This window comes from Astyanax mexicanus, unplaced genomic scaffold (assembly GCF_023375975.1).
Source record: "Astyanax mexicanus isolate ESR-SI-001 unplaced genomic scaffold, AstMex3_surface scaffold_35, whole genome shotgun sequence".
Classification (NCBI taxonomy): Eukaryota; Metazoa; Chordata; class Actinopteri; order Characiformes; family Acestrorhamphidae; genus Astyanax; species Astyanax mexicanus.
The window spans coordinates 1,377,715-1,401,845 of NW_026040045.1; the positions used below are offsets into that span (position 1 = coordinate 1,377,715).

The 24,131-nt window shown below is 45.9% G+C and overlaps 1 protein-coding gene across 1 annotated transcript in view; it reads right to left on the reverse strand.

The window, feature by feature from the left end:
* Positions 1-24,131, reverse strand: part of LOC111196878 (protein kinase C-binding protein NELL1-like) — a 617,736-nt gene that overhangs the window by 459,957 nt on the left and 133,648 nt on the right. The window contains exon 4 of the mRNA XM_049473230.1: positions 14,780-14,950. Coding sequence (XP_049329187.1) covers positions 14,780-14,950 — 171 coding nt within the window. The remainder of the gene's footprint in view (positions 1-14,779; positions 14,951-24,131) is intronic.

Consider the following 24,131-nt stretch of genomic DNA (forward strand, 5'->3'; position numbering starts at 1 on the left):
GTATCTGATCCACTCACTGTACCACCAGCTCAACACTCACTAACACCTCATACACCACCACCATGCTAATCAGTGCTAATCACTGCAGTATCTGATCCACTCACTGTACCACCAGCTCAACACACACTAACACCTCAAACACCACCACCATGCTAATCACTGCTAATCACTGCTGTATCTGATCCACTCACTGTACCACCAGCTCAACACACACTAACACCTCATACACCACCACCATGCTAATCACTGCTAATCACTGCTGTATCTGATCCACTCACTGTACCAGCTCAACACACACTAACACCTCATACACCACCACCATGCTAATCAGTGCTAAGCACTGCTGTATCTGATCCACTCACTGTACCACCAGCTCAACACACACTAACACCTCATACACCACCACCATGCTAATCAGTGCTAATCACTGCTGTATCTGATCCACTCACTGTACCACCAGCTCAACACACACTAACACCTCATACACCACCACCATGCTAATCACTGCTAATCACTGCTGTATCTGATCCACTCACTGTACCAGCTCAACACTCACTAACACCTCATACACCACCACCATGCTAATCAGTGCTAAGCACTGCTGTATCTGATCCACTCACTGTACCACCAGCTCAACACACACTAACACCTCATACACCACCACCATGCTAATCAGTGCAGTGCTGAGAATAAGAAAGTCTACAGAAAAACAGATACAGCACTACAGTCTGTAATCATTACACACCATGTCAGACCTCTCCACAGTGCTAAATATGACTCTTTAATGTACTTATATTTGCTGTTTCCCAAATACTATTGTGCCCTGAAAGGAGGGGGATGGAGGGTATATATGAGTATATTTCAATATGATAAACCCTAATACATGCAGATGCCCTTTAATTTACAAATGACTTGATTTGAAATGTTAAACTGTGGAGACAAGGAGCATATTATAGAAACATGTCTGTTCTAACACTAAAGAGGACAATGTTTATTAAACTTTTTATTCAAGTACAGTTTTGCTCTTTCAGCAGCATGATTTGGTCCTGTAGGTGAGTTCAGTTTCTCTGCAGGCACTGCAATGAGCACACACACGCACACACACACACACATAATGAACAGCTAAGGCTGTAATAATGATGTTGCTTATTACCATGAAACAGGAGGAGGTTGCCAGGGACATGACATTTCATTCTCATCGTTAAGCAACAACTTATATAAATCAGTTGCTCTTTAATCTGACCATCACACACAATTATTTTATAAATAACAAACATAAATATGATAAGTGATTACCTTACTTTTTTTTATTCAGTTTATTTAGAAACTCTTTCACTTTTAAAATATTGTGTCATATGGCAGTGTTGTGCTAAAATAAAAATCAACACCCAACCCTAACCCAGCATTTTACCACCCAACCCAAACCCAGTTCCACACCGTCTAACCCAGCATTTTACTACCAAACCTAACCCAGTATCACACCGTCTAACCCAGCATTTTACATCCCAACATTAACCCAGCATTTCACATCCCAACCCTAACCCAGTATCACACCGTCTAACCCAGCATTTTACTGCCCAACCCTAACCCAGTATCACACCGTCTAACCCAGCATTTTACTACCAAACCTAACCCAGTATTGTTACACCTCAGCCCATGTCTGTCCTGTGTTTTTCCCTCTTTTGGTTTTCTGTGCTCCTGCCCTGTTTTCCTGTCTTGTGTTTCCAGCCATGTGCTTTTTTGAGCACATGGCATTGTTTTGTTATTGTTCTGTCTCCGCCCTAGCCCCGCCCTAGCCCTGCCCAAGCCATTATTGTTGTCACCTTGTGTCTCATTTGTAACTCCGCCCCCTCATTACTTCCACAGGTGTCCCTAGTGTTTGCCTGTGTATAAATACCTCATGTGATCCATTGTTCTCTGTCGCGCTTTTTGTTTGTCTCAACTTGTAATGTTACTCTGTCCAGATTGTGTTCATCTGTTTTGTTTAGCCCCAGACCTGCTGTGTTGTTTGTCCTCAGTGTCTCAGGTTTGCTTTATTTAGTTTGTTTCTTTGTTTGCGTAGTTTGCTTATTTGGTTCAGTATTTTAGTTTATCCTCTGTTTCATAGTGTTTTGTTTTAGTTACCTTTTCTTTTTATACTCCCTAGTGTTCTTTTCTTTGTTAGTTTTAATATGGATAATAAAAAAGACTTGCATTTGCATCCTGCCTCCTCTGTGTTACATAAAGCGCGACCCACTGAGGATGTAGCAAGTCTTTATTCGGCGATGCAGGAACAGCAGGAGTTTTTGGAGAGCCTTGTTTCCACGCTTCAAGACGGACAGCCGCTGGTATTACCCTCATTGATGTCTTCCCCCTGTGAATATGATGGGGAACACGGGACCTGTGAGGGCTTCATCATGCAGTGCTCCCTCTACCTCGACCATTTGTTGTGCCCTACCCTTCCAGAACTTATAAAGGTACTTTTTATCAAGACTTTACTGAGGGGTAGGGCTTCACAATGGGCGGACATTGTGTCGGACCAAAGGCCTGAAAAGGCAAAGACGGTTGAGGGATTCTTTGAGCTACTGAAGCTCAGATTTTCAAGAGCACCTGCTGCCCCAGCTCCAGCACCTGCTGCCCCAGCTCCAGCTCCAGCACCTGCTGCCCCAGCTCCAGCTCCAGCACCTGCTGCCCCAGCTCCAGCTCCAGCACCTGCTGCCCCAGCTCCAGCTCCAGCACCTGCTGCCCCAGCTCCAGCTCCAGCACCTGCTGCCCCAGCTCCAGCTCCAGCACCTGCTGCCCCAGCTCCAGCACCTGCTGCCCCAGCTCCAGCACCTGCTGCCCCAGCTCCAGCTCCAGCACCTGCTGCCCCAGCTCCAGCTCCAGCACCTGCTGCCCCAGCTCCAGCTCCAGCACCTGCTGCCCCAGCTCCAGCTCCAGCACCTGCTGCCTCAGCTCCAGCAACTGCTGCCTCAGCTCCAACACCAGCAGCTCCCGCTGCTCCAGCTCCAGCAGCTCCCGCTACTCCAGCACCAGCAGCTCCCGCTCCTTCAGCTCCAGCGCCAGCAGCTCCCGCTGCTCCAGCGTCAGCTCCAGCACCAGCAGCTCCCGCTGCTCCAGCCTCGGCTCCGGCAGCTCCCGCTGCTCCAGCCTCAGCTCCAGCTCCAGCAGCTCCCGCTGCTCCAGCCTCAGCTCCAGCTCCAGCAGCTCCTGCTGCTCCAGCTCCAGCAGCTCCCGCTACTCCAGCACCAGCAGCTCCCGCTCCTTCAGCTCCAGCGCCAGCAGCTCCCGCTGCTCCAGCGTCAGCTCCAGCACCAGCAGCTCCCGCTGCTCCAGCCTCGGCTCCGGCAGCTCCCGCTGCTCCAGCCTCAGCTCCAGCTCCAGCAGCTCCCGCTGCTCCAGCCTCAGCTCCAGCACCAGCTGTGCCCGCGGCTCCGTCCGCCTCTGACCCTGTGCCCGCGGCTCCGTCCGCCTCTGACCCTGTGCCCGCGGCTCCGTCCGCCTCTGACCCTGTGCCCGCGGCTCCGTCCGCCTCTGACCCTGTGCCCGCGGCTCCGGCCGCCTCTGACCCTGTGCCCGCGGCTCCGTCCGCCTCTGACCCTGTGCCCGCGGCTCCGTCCGCCTCTGACCCTGTGCCCGCGGCTCCGGCCGCCTCTGACCCTGTGCCCGCGGCTCCGGCCGCCTCTGACCCTGTGCCCGCGGCTCCGGCCGCCTCTGACCCTGTGCCCGCGGCTCCGGCCGCCTCTGACCCTGTGCCCGCGGCTCCGGCCGCCTCTGACCCTGTGCCCGCGGCTCCGGCCGCCTCTGACCCTGTGCCCGCGGCTCCGGCCGCCTCTGACCCTGTGCCTGCTCCCAGAACTTTGTACACCCCCAGACCAGCTCCCAGGCCAACCCCTAGAACTGTGCCCAGGCTGGTCTCACAGACCTCAAGAACTTTTGCCAGTCCTGGGCATCCTATTTTGTTTGTACCCATGTCTCTCCCTGTCCTGGTCCCCGTGTCTGTGTTTGTTCCCGTTCCTGTCCCTGGTGGTTTTTCTGTTCCCGTCCCTGTCACCATATTTGTGTCAGTCCCAGTAAGTGTGTTTGTCCCAGTTCCCCTGCCCAGATTTGTCCAGTCCCAGTTCCCGGCTACTGTCCAGTCTGTGTTTCAACCCCTTGTCCAGTCTCCATCCCTGTGTAGTGTCCAGCCCACTGTCCAGTCTACTGTCCACTCCTCTGTCCAGTCTCAGCCCTTTGTCCAGTCTGTGTCCCCTGTCCAGTCTGTGTTTCAACCCCCTGTCCAGTCTCAGTCCCTGTCTAGTGTCCACTCCTTTGTCCAGTCTAAGCCACTTGTCCGGTCTATGTTCTCGTCCCCAGTCCAGTCTCTGTCCCAGTCTAACGTCCAGTCTTTCGTCCAGTCTCCGTCCCCTGTCCAGTCTTTGTTCATGTCCCCTGCCCTGTCTGCATCCCTGCCCAATGTACAGCCCTCTGTCCAGTCTCAGTTCTCGTCCCCTGTCCAGTCTCTGTTTTTCCCACCTCCCCAGTCTCCATTCCAGTCCCAGTATGTATCCCCTGTCCAGTCATCTGTCCAGTCTCAGTTCTCGTCCAAAGTCCAGTCTCCTGTTATGTCAATAGTTCCACCGTCGTAGTTCTGTCTCGTCTGGTTCTGTTCCCTCTCTCTCGGCGCCTCTGGTAGTGGCGCCGTTGAGGGGGGGTGATGTTACACCTCAGCCCATGTCTGTCCTGTGTTTTTCCCTCTTTTGGTTTTCTGTGCTCCTGCCCTGTTTTCCTGTCTTGTGTTTCCAGCCATGTGCTTTTTTGAGCACATGGCATTGTTTTGTTATTGTTCTGTCTCCGCCCTAGCCCCGCCCTAGCCCTGCCCAAGCCATTATTGTTGTCACCTTGTGTCTCATTTGTAACTCCGCCCCCTCATTACTTCCACAGGTGTCCCTAGTGTTTGCCTGTGTATAAATACCTCATGTGATCCATTGTTCTCTGTCGCGCTTTTTGTTTGTCTCAACTTGTAATGTTACTCTGTCCAGATTGTGTTCATCTGTTTTGTTTAGCCACAGACCTGCTGTGTTGTTTGTCCTCAGTGTCTCAGGTTTGCTTTATTTAGTTTGTTTCTTTGTTTGCGTAGTTTGCTTATTTGGTTCAGTATTTTAGTTTATCCTCTGTTTCATAGTGTTTTGTTTTAGTTACCTTTTCTTTTTATACTCCCTAGTGTTCTTTTCTTTGTTAGTTTTAATATGGATAATAAAAAAGACTTGCATTTGCATCCTGCCTCCTCTGTGTTACAAGTATCACACCGTCTAACCCAGCATTTTACTGCCCAACCCTAACTCAGTATCACACCGTCTAACCCAGCATTTTACATCCCAACATTAACCCAGCATTTTACATCCCAACCCTAACCCAGTATCACACCGTCTAACCCAGCATTTTACATCCCAACATTAACCCAGCATTTCACATCCCAACCCTAACCCAGTATCACACCGTCTAACCCAGCATTTTACTGCCCAACCCTAGCCCAGTATCACACCGTCTAACCCAGCATTTTACTGCCCAACCCTAACCCAGTATCACACCGTCTAACCCAGCATTTTACATCCCAACATTAACCCAGCATTTCACATCCCAACCCTAACCCAGTATCACACCGTCTAACCCAGCATTTTACTGCCCAACCCTAACCCAGTATCACACCGTCTAACCCAGCATTTTACTACCAAACCTAACCCAGTATCACACCGTCTAACCCAGCATTTTACATCCCAACATTAACCCAGCATTTCACATCCCAACCCTAACCCAGTATCACACCGTCTAACCCAGCATTTTACTGCCCAACCCTAACCCAGTATCACACCGTCTAACCCAGCATTTTACTGCCCAACCCTAACCCAGTATCACACCGTCTAACCCAGCATTTTACTGCCCAACCCTAACCCAGTATCACACCGTCTAACCCAGCATTTTACTGCCCAACCCTAACCCAGTATCACACCGTCTAACCCAGCATTTTACTACCAAACCTAACCCAGTATCACACCGTCTAACCCAGCATTTTACATCCCAACATTAACCCAGCATTTTACATCCCAACCCTAACCCAGTATCACACCGTCTAACCCAGCATTTCACATCCCAACCCTAACCCAGTATCACACCGTCTAACCCAGCATTTTACTGCCCAACCCTAGCCCAGTATCACACCGTCTAACCCAGCATTTTACTGCCCAACCCTAACCCAGTATCACACCGTCTAACCCAGCATTTTACATCCCAACATTAACCCAGCATTTCACATCCCAACCCTAACCCAGTATCACACCGTCTAACCCAGCATTTTACTGCCCAACCCTAACCCAGTATCACACCGTCTAACCCAGCATTTTACTACCAAACCTAACCCAGTATCACACCGTCTAACCCAGCATTTTACATCCCAACATTAACCCAGCATTTCACATCCCAACCCTAACCCAGTATCACACCGTCTAACCCAGCATTTTACTGCCCAACCCTAGCCCAGTATCACACCGTCTAACCCAGCATTTTACCACCAAACCTAACCCAGTATCACACCGTCTAACCCAGCATTTTACATCCCAACATTAACCCAGCATTTCACATCCCAACCCTAACCCAGTATCACACCGTCTAACCCAGCATTTTACTGCCCAACCCTAACCCAGTATCACACCGTCTAACCCAGCATTTTACTGCCCAACCCTAACCCAGTATCACACCGTCTAACCCAGCATTTTACTGCCCAACCCTAACCCAGTAACACACCGTCTAACCCAGCATTTTACTACCAAACCTAACCCAGTATCACACCGTCTAACCCAGCATTTTACATCCCAACATTAACCCAGCATTTCACATCCCAACCCTAACCCAGTATCACACCGTCTAACCCAGCATTTTACTGCCCAACATTAACCCAGCATTTTAAATCCCAACATTAACCCAGCATTTCACATCCCAACCCTAACCCAGTATCACACCATCTAACCCAGCATTTTACTGCCCAACCCTAACCCAGTATCACACCGTCTAACCCAGCATTTTACTGCCCAACCCTAGCCCAGTATCACACCGTCTAACCCAGCATTTTACTACCAAACCTAACCCAGTATCACACCGTCTAACCCAGCATTTTACATCCCAACATTAACCCAGCATTTCACATCCCAACCCTAACCCAGTATCACACCGTCTAACCCAGCATTTTACTGCCCAACCCTAACCCAGTATCACACCGTCTAAACCAGCATTTTACTGCCCAACCCTAACCCAGTATCACACCGTCTAACCCAGCATTTTACTGCCCAACCCTAACCCAGTAACACACCGTCTAACCCAGCATTTTACTACCAAACCTAACCCAGTATCACACCGTCTAACCCAGCATTTTACATCCCAACATTAACCCAGCATTTCACATCCCAACCCTAACCCAGTATCACACCGTCTAACCCAGCATTTTACCACCCAACCCTAACCCAGTATCACACCGTCTAACCCAGCATTTTACTGCCCAACATTAACCCAGCATTTTAAATCCCAACATTAACCCAGCATTTCACATCCCAACCCTAACCCAGTATCACACCATCTAACCCAGCATTTTACTGCCCAACCCTAACCCAGTATCACACCGTCTAACCCAGCATTTTACTTCCCAACCCTAACCCAGTATCACACCACCCAACCCAGCATTTTACATCCCAACCCTAACCCAGTATCACACAGTCTAACCCAGCATTTTACTGCCCAACCCTAACCCAGTATCACACCTTCTAACCCAGCATTTTACTACCAAACCTAACCCAGTATCACACCGTCTAACCCAGCATTTTACTTCCCAACCCTAACCCAGTACCACACCGTCTAACCCAGCATTTTACTTCCCAACCCTAACCCAGTATCACACCGTCTAACCCAGCATTTTACTGCCCAACCCTAACCCAGTATCACACCGTCTAACCCAGCATTTTACCACCCAACCCTAACCCAGTATCACACCTTCTAACCCAGCATTTTACTGCCCAACCCTAACCCAGTATAATAATAATAATAATAATAATAATAATATATAATCGTTACTATGTATATATATATATATATATATTTTAATAGGATATATAATATTATATAATAATATTATATATATACACATTCCCGCCGAAAAGCCCTAACCAGTTCCGGGTCCAAAACGTGTCTAGCAGGCACCCAGGACCGCTCCTCCGGGCCGTACCCCTCCCAGTCCACCAGGTACTGGAGACCCCCGCGCACCCTTCGGGAGTCCAGGAGCCGGCGGACGGAATAGGCGGGGGCACCACCAATGGTGCGGGGACCCGGGGGAGCAGCCGTACCCAAAGAACAGAGGTAGGGCCTGAGGCGGGACACATGGAAGGTCGGGTGGACTCTACTAAGGGCAGGTGGCAGGGCGAGCCGGTATGATACCGGATTGATCCGGCGAGTGATTTTAAATGGCCCCACATACCGCGGGGCCAGTTTGCGTGGGGTACCCCGCAACGGAAGGTCCTTGGCCGATAGCCAGACTCGTTGGCCAACCCTGTATGAGGGGGCGGGCCGCCGTCTCCTGTCTGCATGGCGTTTCTGGGTCACCCTGGCAGACAAGCCTTCCTCCAGGCTCTGTGGCAACGTCTGACCGTCTGGTCGGCCGAGAACACCCCTGTAGTAGTCTCCTATCCGGGGAAAGCAGGCGGAGCATACCCAAACTGGCACTCAAAAGGCGACATTCCCAAAGATGAGTGCCAGAGTGTGTTGTGGGCATACTCCGCCCACTTCAGTTGGTCGGACCAGGTAGAAGGGGCAGAGGAAGCCAGACAGCGGAGGGTCCTTTCCAGATCCTGGTTGACCCTCTCTGTCTGACCGTTGGACTGGGGGTGGAACCCCGAGGACAGGCTGACCTCAGCCCCCAGTAAGCGGCAAAAGGCCCCCCAGAACCGGCTGGTGAACTGCACCCCACGGTCTGAGACAATGTCAGCGGGTGGTCCGTGGATGCGGACCACCTGGTCCAGCAGCGCCTCTGCAGTCCCCTGCGCGGTTGGTAGCTTGGGCAGAGCCACAAAGCGACCAGCCTTGGAAAACCTGTCCACAATGACTAGTATCACGGTGTTGCCCCGAGACGGGGGCAACCCCGTGATAAAGTCCATGGACAGGTGTGACCAGGGACTTGAGGGGACCGCTAGAGGGTGCAGCAGACCCGTGGGCCTGGTTCTGGGGTCCTTACCCTGCGCGCATGCTACACAGGCGGCCACGTGGGCACGCACGTCTTTTTCCATGCGGGGCCACCAAAACTGGCGCCCCAGGAACTTGAGCGTGCGTGTGACCCCTGGATGTGCAACCTGAGGTGAGGAGTGTCCCCAGGTGAGTACCCTTTTCCTGAGGGAGGGAGGTACATAATCCCGGCCTGGTGGGCCATTCCCCGGACCGGGATCTGTCTCTTGGGCCCGTCTGATGGTGTCCAAGAGTCCCCACCGAAGGGGCGCCAGGATCCTGGCCGGAGGTAACACGGTGGAGGGCTCGCTTAGGAGAGGGAGGTTGTTCCCACTGGTGAGAGAGGGCGTCCGGTTTGATGTTCTTGGACCCAGGGCGGTATGACAAGACGAAATCAAACCGGGTAAAAAACAACCCCCATCTGGCCTGGCATGGATTTAGGCGCCTGGCCTGTTGGATGTAGGCCAGGTTTTTGTGGTCTGTCCAGACCAGAAAGGGGTGTTCGGCCCCTTTCCAGTGCCAGTGCCTCCACTCTTCTAGGGCGAGCTTCACAGCCAGGAGCTCCTTATCTCCCACGTCATACCTCTGCTCGGCAGGGGTCAGACGGTGGGAATAGTAGGCACATGGGTGCAGTTGGCCATCCAGCCCCGCCCGCTGGGACAAGACCGCACCCACGCCTACTTTAGAGGCGTCCACCTCCACGACAAATGGGAGTCCGGGGTCAGGCAGTCGGAGAACAGGCGGCCTGGTCAGCAGGTGCTTGATTGCCTCAAATGCCTCCTGGGCTTCTGTGGTCCAGGTGAACCGCCCTGAGGTCTTCCTGGTCAGGGCGGTCTGTGGGGCGGCCACAGTGCTAAAGTTCCGGATGAACCGCCGGAAAAAATTAGCAAAGCCCAGGAAGCGCTGGACCAGGCGTACCGAGGTGGGTTGGGGCCAGCTCTCGACTGCCTTGACCTTGGTGGGGTCCATGTGCAGGGTGTTATGGGACACCACGAATCCCAAGAAGGACATTGTCTGCACATGGAACTCGGACTTCTCCAGTTTGACGTAGAGGTGGTTCTCTAGGAGTAGCTGGAGCACACGTCGGACATGGGTAACGTGTTCATTCACCGAACGACTGTACACAAGTATGTTGTCCAGGTAAACGAACACGTACCTGTCCAACACCTCCCGGAGCACCTCATTAATATACCCCTGGAAGACAGCAGGGGCATTCATCAACCCAAAGGGCATTACCAGGTACTCATAGTGCCCAGAGGGGGTGATGAACGCCGTCTTCCATTCGTCGCCCGCCATGATCCTGACTAGATTATAGGCACTGCGCAGATCCAACTTAGTGAACGAAAACGGGCGGAGGAGGAAAACGGGTGGAAAACAAACCTCACGCAGAGCGTGAGTGAAAGAGAGGGGGAGAAAATGTAAACAAAGACCGCCTGGAAGTGCAGCTACCTCTTATGGCGCGAGGTAAAAACAAAAGAGCTTCCAAACTAAACAAAGAAGTGAACTAAGGTGCTTATGGATTAAACGCTGCTCCACCAGAGAGGAGAGGAACAGCGAGGAGAGAGAAAAGGTGAGCACACCGCGTGCCTCGCGGCGGCTGCTACACACACACACACACACAAACAAACAAAGACTCAGAGAACGAGAGGAGAGCGGTGGAGCACACTGCTCTACACAGCCACACCAAACTTGAGAGGGAAAAACGGCACTTGCCGTGGATAGGAAAGAAGGGCAATGAGAGCCGGAGCTCAGAGAAAATGTGGGCATAGATTCGCTCCCATGAGTGTCAAAGATCCAGCGCCGAGTGGCTGGTTGGCGTGGCTTTTAAGGTGTTCATAGCAGGTGTTGGTAATTAGCCAATTAACCCTCGGCGCTGGGCTGGCACGCCCTCCGATGCCCCGGAGGACGCCTCAGTCGGCCACCAGCCCTTACACCTAACCCAGTATCACACCGTCTAACCCAGCATCGTACTGCTCTAATATAGCATCACATCACACAACCCTTTAACTTTTGGGGAAAAAGTCATTGGAAACAGTTCGGTTCCCATGACATCTGGCATGTCGGTGTACACTGTTTTGTATAGAATTTATTCTAATTTTTGTGAGCCTCAGTTTGAACTGAACTTGAGCATTCAGAACTAAAAATCTTTAAGAGGCAACATGAACCGTCTTCATCCCTCACTGAAAGGCTGAGAGGAGTCGTACTGAGTGATTGATTCTGCAGCTGTGAGCTTCACCGATCACTCTGAAGGACTGATCAATATGCCAATCTCTCCAGCATTTACCCTCTGTCCACTACACTGAGCCAAAAGATTCATCTCAGACCACAGAGAGTCAACTCTGAGTTTCTGCTACCTACCTGATAGTTACTCTTACTGACCATTTCAGCAGAACACAACCAGTACATTTACACCAGTACACACACACACACACACTCTCAAACAGTACATTTACACCAGCACACACACACACACACTCTCAAACAGTACAGGTACACCAGCACACACACACACACACACACACACACACACACTCTCAAACAGTACAGGTACACCAGTACACACACACACACACACACACACACACACACTCTCAAACAGTACAGGTACACCAGCACACACACACACACACTCTCAAACAGTACATTTACACCAGTACACACACACACACACTCTCAAACAGTACATTTACACCAGTACACACACACTCAACCAGCACACACACACACACACACTCTCAAACAGTACATTTACACCAGTACACACACACACACACACTCTCAAACAGTACATTTACACCAGTACACACACACTCAACCAGCACACACACACACACACACTCTCAAACAGTACAGGTACACCAGTACACACACACACACACACACACACACACACTCTCAAACAGTACAGGTACACCAGTACACACACACACACACACACACTCTCAAACAGTACAGGTACACCAGTACACACACACACACACACACACACACACTCTCAAACAGTACAGGTACACCAGTACACACACACACACACACACACACACACACACTCTCAAACAGTACAGGTACACCAGTACACACACACTCAACCAGCACACACACACACACACAACCAGTACACTCACACCAGCACACACACTCAACCAGCACACACACACACACACACACACTCAACCAGTACACTCACACCAGCACACACACTCAACCAGCACACACACACACACACACACTCAACCAGAACACACACACCAGCACACACACTCAACCAGCACACACACACACACACACACTCTCAAACAGTACAGGTACACCAGTACACACACACACACACACACACACTCAACCAGTACACACACACCAGTGAACACATGATCTCCTGATGGTAGAGTAGAGCACTGGGGAGCAGTAATAATGTTCTAATGACAGTAATAGTATCTATGGGGGTGGGGTTCTCTCCTGAAGCAGACGATGGACGGGTCAGCACACACCGCTGGAACCTAGCCATCCTGACTTTCAGCCCACTCCAAACCCTGAGGAGCTGTACCCACACACTGCACTAAACCACTTGATGAGCCAGACTTTCAAACTAAGATGAAGCCCAGACTGAAAGAGCCCCTCGGGCGTGTGTGTGCTGGTCAGATTTCACACTGGAACTGTGAGGAAATCATCTCCACTGCTGCTCACCCTCAGCTTCTGTTACACACATTTAATCTACGAGCACACCACCACAGTCCAGTCATATCAATACAGCCAGAGCACTGATTAAACCAATAAGCACACTGCAGCTTTATATATGAGTAAGATCTGAAACATATATATGCAGATGTATTTACTGGATGGGACACTAAAAGACACTGATAAAATATCTGCAGTTATTTATCTTATACTCATCTTATATTCAATTATGAATTATGGGAGTTGTAGTGAGGGCTGATAGTGGGTGCAGGTGAATTATGGGAGTTGGAGTGAGGGTTGACAGTGGGTGCAGGTGAATTATGGGAGTTGTAGTGAGGGCTGATAGTGGGAGCAGGTGAATTATGGGAGTTGTAGTGAGGGCTGATAGTGGGTGCAGGTGAATTATGGGAGTTGGAGTGAGGGTTGATAGTGGGTGCAGGTGAATTATGGGAGTTGTAGTGAGGTCTTATAGTGGGTGCAGGTGAATTATGGGAGTTGTAGTGAAGGTCTGATAGTGGGTGCAGGTGAATTATGGGAGTTGGAGTGAGGTCTAATAGTGGGTGCAGGTGAATTATGGGAGTTGTAGTGAGGTCTTATAGTGGGTGCAGGTGAATTATGGGAGTTGGAGTGAGGTCTAATAGTGGGTGCAGGTGAATTATGGGAGTTGGAGTGAGGTCTAATAGTGGGTGCAGGTGAATTATGGGAGTTGGAGTGAGGTCTTATAGTGGGTGCAGGTGAATTATGGGAGTTGTAGTGAGGGCTGATAGTGGGTGCAGGTGAATTATTGGAGTTGTAGTGAGGGCTGATAGTGGGTGCAGGTGAATTATGGGACATTAGTTCACAGGTCCCACATCAGTGCAAGCTTGATTTATGCAATAGCAGAAAAAAAGACTGTCAGTGTTGGCAGTACAGCATCAGCGCCAGTTCTGATTTCTTCACAGTCAAATTGGCCGATGGGTGTTTTTTTTTTTTGGCTGATTTTCATGTGCTTTTATTCTTTAACCCAAAGCTAAAACTATCCAAGCTAAAATAACACATTAAACACACTCACACATTCCCAGTGTTTTTCTCAGCCAAAGTCACAGTATAAATAATATTACCTGTTCTTTAATGAGTCAAACTGGCAACAAATTTATATATAACATGTTTATGAGGGGATACAGAAAGCCACTTTTTTTTTGTTGCTGCTTGCAGTAGGATCCGGATCTGGTTTGAAACTATCATACATACATTTGTAGTGATAATTTAAATGACAAATATCTGACACTGTTTTTTTTTTTACTCCTAATTCTCACTTTCTGCCCTTTTTTCCTGTCGTCACTGTCTGTGGAAGAGGAGCAGGGGCTCCTTTAGCTGTTGAAGATCAACAGTGATTGGCTGGTTCACTGTGCATGCAGACACTGTCACATCCAATAGCAACAAACTCTGTGTAATTGATTAAAATAAAATCTGACTAGAGTAAAATAAATTATACTAGGCAGATAAACCCCATGTCTGCTACATCTTTGATACAACAGTGTTCCTTTTCTTTTTATGTCAGGCAGTAAAAAAGGTGTAGCATGGAGTGGCATATCTCTACTGCGATGTGATTACTGAACATGTGCACATCGCGATGACGATGCTCAACTGATATATCATGCAGCACCAAAGACTTTAAACCATATACACTGCAAATGCATTAAATCCTTACCGACTAAAAACCCACACATTGCACATTTATACTGGACTGAAGTCATTAGTTTACCTTTAATTTTCTCTGTTATGTCAATCCCTGTTTCTGTAAATGCTCGGCTACATTGAAAATGAGGGCTGCCCGCCCTCAATGTAAATCCGAGTTAAAATAAAGGTTGATTGATTGATTAGTATGAGTAGATTGTAAATGATGTACCTGTTACAGTCCACATGGAGCAGCAGGTGAGAGGCGCTGATGGTCAGGGCGATTTTGTGCCACTGACCGTCGGCCAGTCTGTACGGGAAGGTCTCTGAGCGCGGTTTTCCGTTGTGGCGGTAATGGTAGCGGATTTCCTCCCGAAGGCCGCTGCTCTCCAGCTCAAAATAACTGCAGGAGGGAAAGAAAGAGGAGAAGAGTGACTGATGGTGGTGGTTATATCTGAAAATACCCTTTTACCCCCCATTCCCAGTCCAGGGTTCCCAACACTGCCCAGGTCTGCATGATTTTCCCCAATGAGAGAACACTTCACTCAGCTTATCTGTTGAAGGTTACATAACACTTCACTAAATCCTTCCCTTAACCCAAATGTGTTCAGTGCCTGTTTGCTCCTTTTTTTGCAGTGGAGATACAAGGATAATGTATTAAGAATTACTAGGAGCTTAAACCCCACATACTAGTAAACTCTAGTCTTAATGGAATTATTCCATAATTGCAAACTAAAAGATTGAACTGATTGAACTGGACTGTGTTTAAAAAACACAGAATGCAGGTTGGACGTAGAACTATTTTATAAAGTAAACTCATTATACAGGTGATGGTACCCCTGAAAATAATATTACCAAAAGGACATGTTAAATCAAGGTGTGTCCACTAAATAACATCACTAAATAACATGCTGTTTGGTGACATGGTGTGTACCACACTCAACACGGACCAGAGGAAGTGAAGGAAAGAGTTGTCTCAGGAGATGTTAAAGGTAAAGGTTATAAGACCATCTTCAAGCAGCTTGATGTACCTGTTACTACAGCTGCACATATCATTCAGAAATGGAAAGAATCCATAGGAATATAGCCAACCGCATGTGGCCACAGGAGGAAAACTGATGACAAATCAAACAGATGGATAATATGAATGGTAACAAAAAAAGCCCAGAAAAACTTCTAAAGAGATTAAAGGTGAACTTTAAGCTCAAGTAACATCAGTGTCATTTCGCACCATCCGTCATTGTTTGAGCCAAAATGAATTTAATGGGAGACGACTCAGGTTGAAAACGTCATTGTTGAAAACAAAATATATATATATATATATATATATATATATATATATATATATATATATATATATATATATATATATATATATATATTGGAGTTTGCCTATCTACATGTTAACAAGCCACAGAGCTTCTGGGGGAATGTCCTATGGACAGATGAAACAAAATGTGAAACATGGAGGAGGCTCGGTTATGTTCTGTGTCTGCATCTGGATCTGAATCTCAAGACTATTAAGGGATTTGAGAGAGAAATATGTCAGAAAGCTTGGTCTCAGTCACAGGTCATGGGTCTTGCAACAAGATAATGACCCAAAGATTCCATTTCCCGAGATGCACCTGCACTCAACCTTTCCGGACATGGCGGATCACGTGGCGCTTCAGTGTTCCGGCCCCCCATGCTTTGAGATTGCTCACACCTGTGTTTCCTTGCTTTTTCTCCCTAATTTCCCATTTCTTTTGTTCTTCATCGTTTGTTACAGACCCCCCTGTATTTCAAACCGCTCTTTTGCCAAGTCCTTTGTTGTTTTTGTGAGCCGAGTTGCTGAAGACTCATTTTGTATTGTTTGATTTGTTTGTATTCTTTAGCTTGCCCTTTTGCCTTATTGTGGATTTCCTGTGTATGACCTACTTGCCTGCTCACTGTTTTATGTTGTTTGTTTATACTACCCTTTGGTTACTGATCCTGCCTGTCCCTGACTATTCTTATAAGCATGTTCCTCTATTTAATAAATTGTGTGTTTGGTATCCACACTTGTCTGTCTTGTGTTTGGCCATCAGTACGAGTGACCTGTAATCACCCCGACTCATGACCCTGTCACCTGTTCACTGGCTGTCCTCCCTTGCAGCTCTTTTGGTAGGAACTGACCGCTGCACAGCAGGAACAAAGCTCTGGCCTTCCAAAGCTCTAACTCTTCCACCAGTCTGAGAGCTCTTATCCAGAGCGCTGCTGTTGTTGGAGGTGTGACTGGCATTGCTCCAGTGTTGCAGAACTTTGCGGGAGGTGAAGACTCTCGCCTGCTTTAATGAGCACTATATGGAGGATGTTTTTTGAGTCATAATTTGGGACTTAAGGACACGAGTTCTGAGTGCAGCGTCTGAGAACTGTGTTTAGTCTGACAGGACGTGTGCTTCTTGTTGTCATGGTAACTTGTACACCAAAAGTGCTCCATTCATCCGTGTAAATTTGGTCTGGATTGCATGGAGAGCACAAGTAAATGGAGAACTTCAGGCTGCTGTTTAGATCTTCAGACAGAATTAGTTCATTAATCTTGGTGAAACATTTGAATGTCAGTGACTACAGTACAACTCCCAGTAAACCAAGCAGGTCACATTCAGAGAAAGTGAAATAGATTTATTCATTACTTGTTTTATCCTATGAAGTAAAAGTGCCACTTGCTGCTGGAGATGGAGATGCATGAGCATAACAGAGCACAGCAGCACTATACCCGTCACTAAATTCACTAAAATAAAACGGAATTGCTGTCAAATACAAGAACAGGGTGAAGTTTAAGCAGTAAAGTTGTAAGTGATATTAGTGAATATAGTAACTCTGTATTGTAGAGAAGTGGGCGGAGCTTCTGGTCATGGTGAACATAAGGCTTGTGTACAGTAGTAAAGTTGTAAAACAATTACATATTAACAGAACTTTTAGACTACAGTTCTCAATACTGAATGAATGCATGTTATATAGATAGTAGATAACAGTGAGCACTGAACAGCTCCACACAGTGTGAGGAGAGTGTGGGATGATTTATACATGCAGGTGTTGATATTTCACGTTAAATAAATTATTCAGACTGGAGAACAGCTTTACCAAACTATTGCTTTAAAATTTTACTGATGCACTAAAAGTCTGCGTTTATTGTTCTGAAGCACAGCAGCAGTTACTGAGGTGCCCTAATACTGCAGTCATACACTCCCACTGTTCCACATGCGGTCTGACCCAGAGACCGTCCAGTTTCTGAGAACATCCTAACCACCTCCATCAGCCTCCACACAGCCTTCCTGCAGGGTTTTGTTCTTTATGACTTGTCTAATCCTCTCACACACACACACACACACCTTCTGGTTAAACTCACTGAACATTAATAAGCAGGGAACGGGCTGATTTATCCTCCGTGTGGTATATCCACCGTTATAGCAGGCTTACAGTCTTTACAGCTCCACTGCTTTTACCAGCTGAAACAGAACCCAGCACTGTGAACAAACTAAAGCTGCACCATATATCATATTTATTTATTACTGCCAGCAGGTTTAATGATTTCTCAGGACCCATTTCAGAAGGGTCAAATTATTGGCAAGCATCAATCAGAGAAAACATCTAAGGATTGTAGCTGAAACTACTAAAATCAGGTTAAGAACTGTCCAGCACATTATTGAAAAAGGACAGTGGGGGAACATCATCTTCCAGGAAAGAATGTAGTCAGAAAAACTTAAACAGTGATTAACAGTAAAGACAGGTAAAGTGACGCACCCATCATGACTAGTGCTACCGTGAAAACTGCAGTTGGTCTGCAGGTTTAGGTTCAGCAACAGTATGTGCTGAAAGAATGAGGTCAGCTGACTCTACCTGAATATACTGAATATAGACCAGGTTATTCCATCAATGCATTTTTTTTTACCTAATGACACGGGCCCACGGGCATATTCCAAGATGACAATGTCAGGATTCATGGAGCTGGAATTGTGAAAGAGTTCAGGATTCAGGGAGCATGAGATCATCATTTATCATTTTCACACATGGATTGAGAGAGTTCACCACAGAGTCCAGATCTTAACCTCATTGAGAATGGTAGGGATGTGCTGGAGAACTCTGAACTCTACTTTAGTGCCTGTCTTCATTCAGGTGTTTAGCTATCTGTCAATAGCCATGTGTAAGTAAGCTCCCACTACAGCCACAATTATCATTAATCATTAATAAAACTAGATTTGATCACAAAATATTCCATTCCAATCAGCATTGCATTGGTTTCCAGTCAAATTGAAAACTGATTATAAAAGTCTTTTACTAACCTAAATAACCCTGCATGGGCTCACTCCTGAGCATCAGTGAAATACATTTTTATGAACTATATCACAGTTACTCAGATCACAAGGTACTGGTATCTTAATAGTTCCCAAAATTTAGAGGAGTTCAGGAAGGGGCAGAGCTTTCTCTTATAAAACGTGCCAACTGTGGAATAACCTTCCAGAAAATTTTCAGAACAATCTTTAAGTTTAGACTGTAAGCGAACTTGATTAGTTTAGCCTGATTAGTTTACTGGGAACACACCACAGTATAATATTACCACCCACAGTGGACAGAACAGTGAGTTATAATGATTGTGACCACCTACTGGTAATGATCATGACCAAAAGCATCTGGTTAGAACTGTCTGTGCAAATATACAAAAGTGACCACATTCAGACTCCGCCCACACATCCCACAGGTAAGTGAAGTGTAAACTACAACTCGGATAAACACAGTGAGAATTCTTCATTCATCCAGGGCTTTTTTCCTCAGCAGAAACGAATGCCACTTTATTTTCTCAGCATCACCACAGCGTTCACTCCACACCCCTTCCAAACATCCTTCATCAATATTAATGCCAACTGTAACACAAGCTACCCCACAGAACACCAAACAAGCCCCTCAAACCGGCAGCCCTTTTATTTTCCTCTCTGCAGATCCCCATCCTGGAAAAAAGTCAGAAAGATAACATGTTGCTCGTCGGTTTTGACAGCTCACTCAGCATCCACATCAAAAGTAATGGAAAGTTTGTTCACACTCATAAATAATCGAATATTTCATACCAGTAAACCAACTCAAATATAAAATTTACAGTTTATTTATAGTATTAAAGAAATTGAAAAGAAAAATGCATTAAAAATATCAAAATCCCAAAGTGTTTAATCTTGTAATAAACAGTGGGTGGGTGCGTACTTATTTCCAGTTCAAAAACAGCCTGGTGTAATACTTGTTGTATTTAAACTCTAGTATTATGGTGATGACAAGTTGATGATGGTGACCGGCGATGTGATTGACCTAGTGACTCTCACAGAAATCACATCAATATTCAATGTTGGAGACCCCGCCCATAGGACATAGGACAGGTCAAAAATCATGGAACACAATACTAGTCACATGTCTTATGTCTTGTGTGTGTGTGTGTGTGTGTGTGTGTTTAAAAAAAATAATTTCAGGGAGGTATCCCCAGACCCAAAAAAAAAAGAAATTACTCGCACACACCAAAGGATAATAGAACTTTATCTTTTGTCTATATGCATACATTTGCAGTAAAAAGTATGTGAACCTGTTGGTATTACTTGTATTTCTGCATATATTGGTCATTAAATGTGTTCTGATCTTCATCTAAGTCACAACAATAGACAAACACAGTCTGCTAAAACTAATACCACACAAAAAATGATATGTTTGCCTTGTTTTATTAAACACAACATGAGGGGGAAAAGTATGTGAACCCCTATGCTGATGACTTTTCTAAGAGCTAATTGGAGGCAGGATGTGATGAGATTGGATGTGTTGGTTAAAGCTGCCCTGCCCTGTAAAAACACACCAGTTTTGAGTTTGCTGTTCTTAAGAAGCATTGCTTGATGTGAATCACGCCTCACACAAAACAGCTCTCAAAAGACCTACGATCAAGACTTGTTGACTTGACTTTAAGCTGGAAATGGTTACAAAAGTATCTCTAAAAGCCTTGATGCTCATTTGTCCATGGTTAGACAGACGTTCTACAAATAGAGAAAGTTCAGCACTGTTGCTGCTACTCTCTAGGCGTGATCGTCCTGTAAAGATGACTGCAAGAGCACAGCGCAGAATGATCAATGAGGTGAGGAAGAATCCTAGAGTCTCAGCTGAATCTCTGGCACATGCTAACATTTTAGTTGAAAAATCTACAACAAGGAAAACATTAAACAAAAATTGAGTTTACTGGAGGAAGCCACTGCAGTCCAAAAAAAACACTGCTGCACGTTTGAAGTTTGCAAAAGATCACCTGGATGTTCCACAGCTGTACTGGCTAGATGTACTGTGGAAAGATGAAACCTAAATTTGAGCTGTTTGGAAGAAACACACAACGCTATGTGTGGAGAAAAAAGGCACAGCACACCATCCTCAAAACCTCATCCCAGCTGTGAAACATGGTGGAGGAGGCATCATGGTTTGGGGAAAACCATGATGCCCCCTCCACCATGTTTCACAGATTTCACAGTTGAGATGAGGTTTTGATGATGGTGTGCTGTGCCTTGTGCTGTCTCAGGGTCTGGACGGATTGCCGTCATCAACGGAAAAATTTAATTCCCAAGCATACCAAGACATTTTGCATGAACGTTTAGTTGAGGTTTTTGCTGCCAAAGGAGGGTCAACCAGTTATTAAATCACAAGGTACACATAATTTTTACCCCTGCACTGTGAATATTGTGTGTTTAATAAAACCATGCAAACAAATAATTTTTATTGTGTGGTTTTAGTTTAAGCAGACTGTGTTTGCCTATTGTTGTGACTTAGATGAAGATCAAAAAAACATTTAATGACCAATTTGAGCAGAAATCCAAGTTTATGCAGAAATTCCAAAGGGTATATATACCTCAACATGCCTTTTGCAATCATTTAGTCCCCCGTGGGCAATGCTAAAATAATTATTAGAACTGTACAGTGGGCAAGACTTTTACTATTTTTTTACTTTTATCAGACATGGATATACTATATAGAAATCAGAGATGCGATGAGGCCAATCAGAATCTGTGTTCACTCTTGGGTTTTAAATTCCGGGAGATTTTATCTGACCTGCAGGGAATTAGGGAGCTGTTATTGATATGCGGAAGACTCCCACAATTTTCGGTAGACTTGAGAAGTCTGAGTGTGTGTGTGTGTGTGTGTGTGTGTGTGTGTGTGTGTGTGTGTGTGTGTGTGTGTGTGTGTGGTAGGACCAGAGACTGTAAAAAAGAAGGACGCTGTGTCGCCGTTCCCATTCATTTAATGAAAATGAAGCTAAAATCTTCCTCCATGTTGTTGATCCTGAAACCCGAGTCTGTAGAGCGCAGTAGAGACCAGAGGAGGGAGAAAGACTCTGGAGAGGCCGCCTACTCATTTAAATAACCCCACCCCTGAGGGCTGCCTCCACAGAGCTCACACAGTCTATGGTCCCGCCCATACAGTCACTGGTCCCACCCCGGCTATGTGTAACCCCGCCCTTTTACAATAACCACACCTTTTTAAATAGAGCTGAATAACGTTTTAAAAAATTAATTCTGTGAGGATATAAAAAAAATAACAATATAATCAGAGGTTACACTAGCTGCTGCATTTAAATAATGGAGGTAGAATTACAGTATATTAGAAAAAAACGTGATTGAAATTTGTTCTGTTTTGCCATTGAAACCTATGGGGATGGGTGGAGTTACACAGCTTTTTGCAACCGAACAGCAGGGGGCGCCCGACCTGTGGTGGCTTCACTTCTGAGAGACGATGCTCTGTCCAGATATACACAGTCTATGGGTAGGACAGGTGTATCAGTCCTATTTCAGAGATGAGGCTCTCTGGTCTGAATTCTGCATCAGTTCTCTCTGATTCTGCCGGGATCATCCAGAAATAGATCAACACCTGTTTCACCATATCACTCCTCTGTAATCTCAGCGCTGACTGGGCGCTCCTGCGGTGCGAGCGTGAGGCGTTCAGGGGAACGTTTGACCTGAGTCATCTGGACATAATGATCTGACCCTGGAATAAGAGGCTACGGAAACCAACTGCTTAGCTTAGCCATCCAACACTGATCCCAGACCCTCACATGAAGCACCGATACCACACAAACCACACGTGTGTTACCACACACACAGGATTCTCCCGCATCACCGCTGTGAATGAGATGCACCCTTGAATGTGTGTCTATTACACTGAGTGTAATCTAAACTTCTCCACAGAGAGATCCATCTCCTTTTAAAGCAGAGGTCCTCCACACTCAGCCTCTCTCATCTATTTATTATGAATGCTTCAAAAACTGCAGCTGTATCAACTAAATGGCCAATCAAAAGAAGATGTTATTTAATAGCTCAGTCTGATAGGGTCATTCCTTATTACAGATATAAACATGCAGGTGAATAGCTGCAAATGTACTTCAGGCTTTTATAGTCATTTATACACATTAATTATTATAGTGAAATAAGGGGTTGCGCATATTTAAATCAAAACTTTCACATGAATAAAAATCATTACATTTTCAGCTACAGTTCAGCCTTCCAGTGTGTTACATGATTTTTTATTTTTTTTGTCAGTCAGTCTCTCTTCCCTCTCTTCCCATTGGTTGTCGTCATCACTGTTAGATGTAAAGGGGCGTGACCTCCCTCACCATCACTGTGAAGTTGATGTACTCAGGGTATCCTCTCTGAGCTACTGAGGGAAGTTTTATATAATGGTTAAATGCTTGTATACAGTGTTGTAGGCTGTAAGAGCAAGTTGCTGGTTTCTGTATTGTTTAGTGTTGCAGTGTTTACAGTTGTGTTGCTGCACAGTTATACTGCCTTTGTTTGCTCAATTAAGGAATAAAACTAAAATACATTGAAAAAAACATTGAAAGTTTCTTAAGCTTCAATTGTTACTTAATATTACAATATTAATGCACTCTGAGTTATTCTAACATAAATTAACAGGTTTTATACTTGTGACCATAGAAGATAATACATTAAATTAAAATAAAAAAAATAATTAAAATTAACTAACAGATTTTTTTTATTAGTTTATTCATAGGTTAAAGTATACATGGCTGTAATATAAAAGAATAGTCTTTTTCCATAAAAAAAGGGTATTTATTATAAATCATCTTTTTCTTTGTTTTAACTTTTTGGTGCTTGGGTTAATCATATATTGATTGATTTAAAATAAAAATGTTAGATTCTAACTAAATCATATATGTATATATAAGTTATATAATATATATAAGATTCTTTCTAATTATATATTTAATATTGAGTCATATTGAGTAATATTATTACCATATTAAAACTATACAGTAACACATGCAATTAATTATTTAGCAAACAAAAAGTGTTAAACAAACCAGAACATGTTTTATACTTTAGAATCTTCTAAGCAGCACATTTCTCTTTGAGTTCAGATCTGCAGACTCTTGGTGAGATTTTAATCTCAGTATTTTCATGAGGGAGAGTCACCTGGAATTGTTTTCTCAGCCTCTTGAAGGAAGGAGTTCCTGGAGGTGCTGAACAATAGTTCACGCTGTGAAGCTCCAGCTCATCCCAATTAAATCACCTCAAATCATCATCTCAGCTCAGCTGTATATCAGG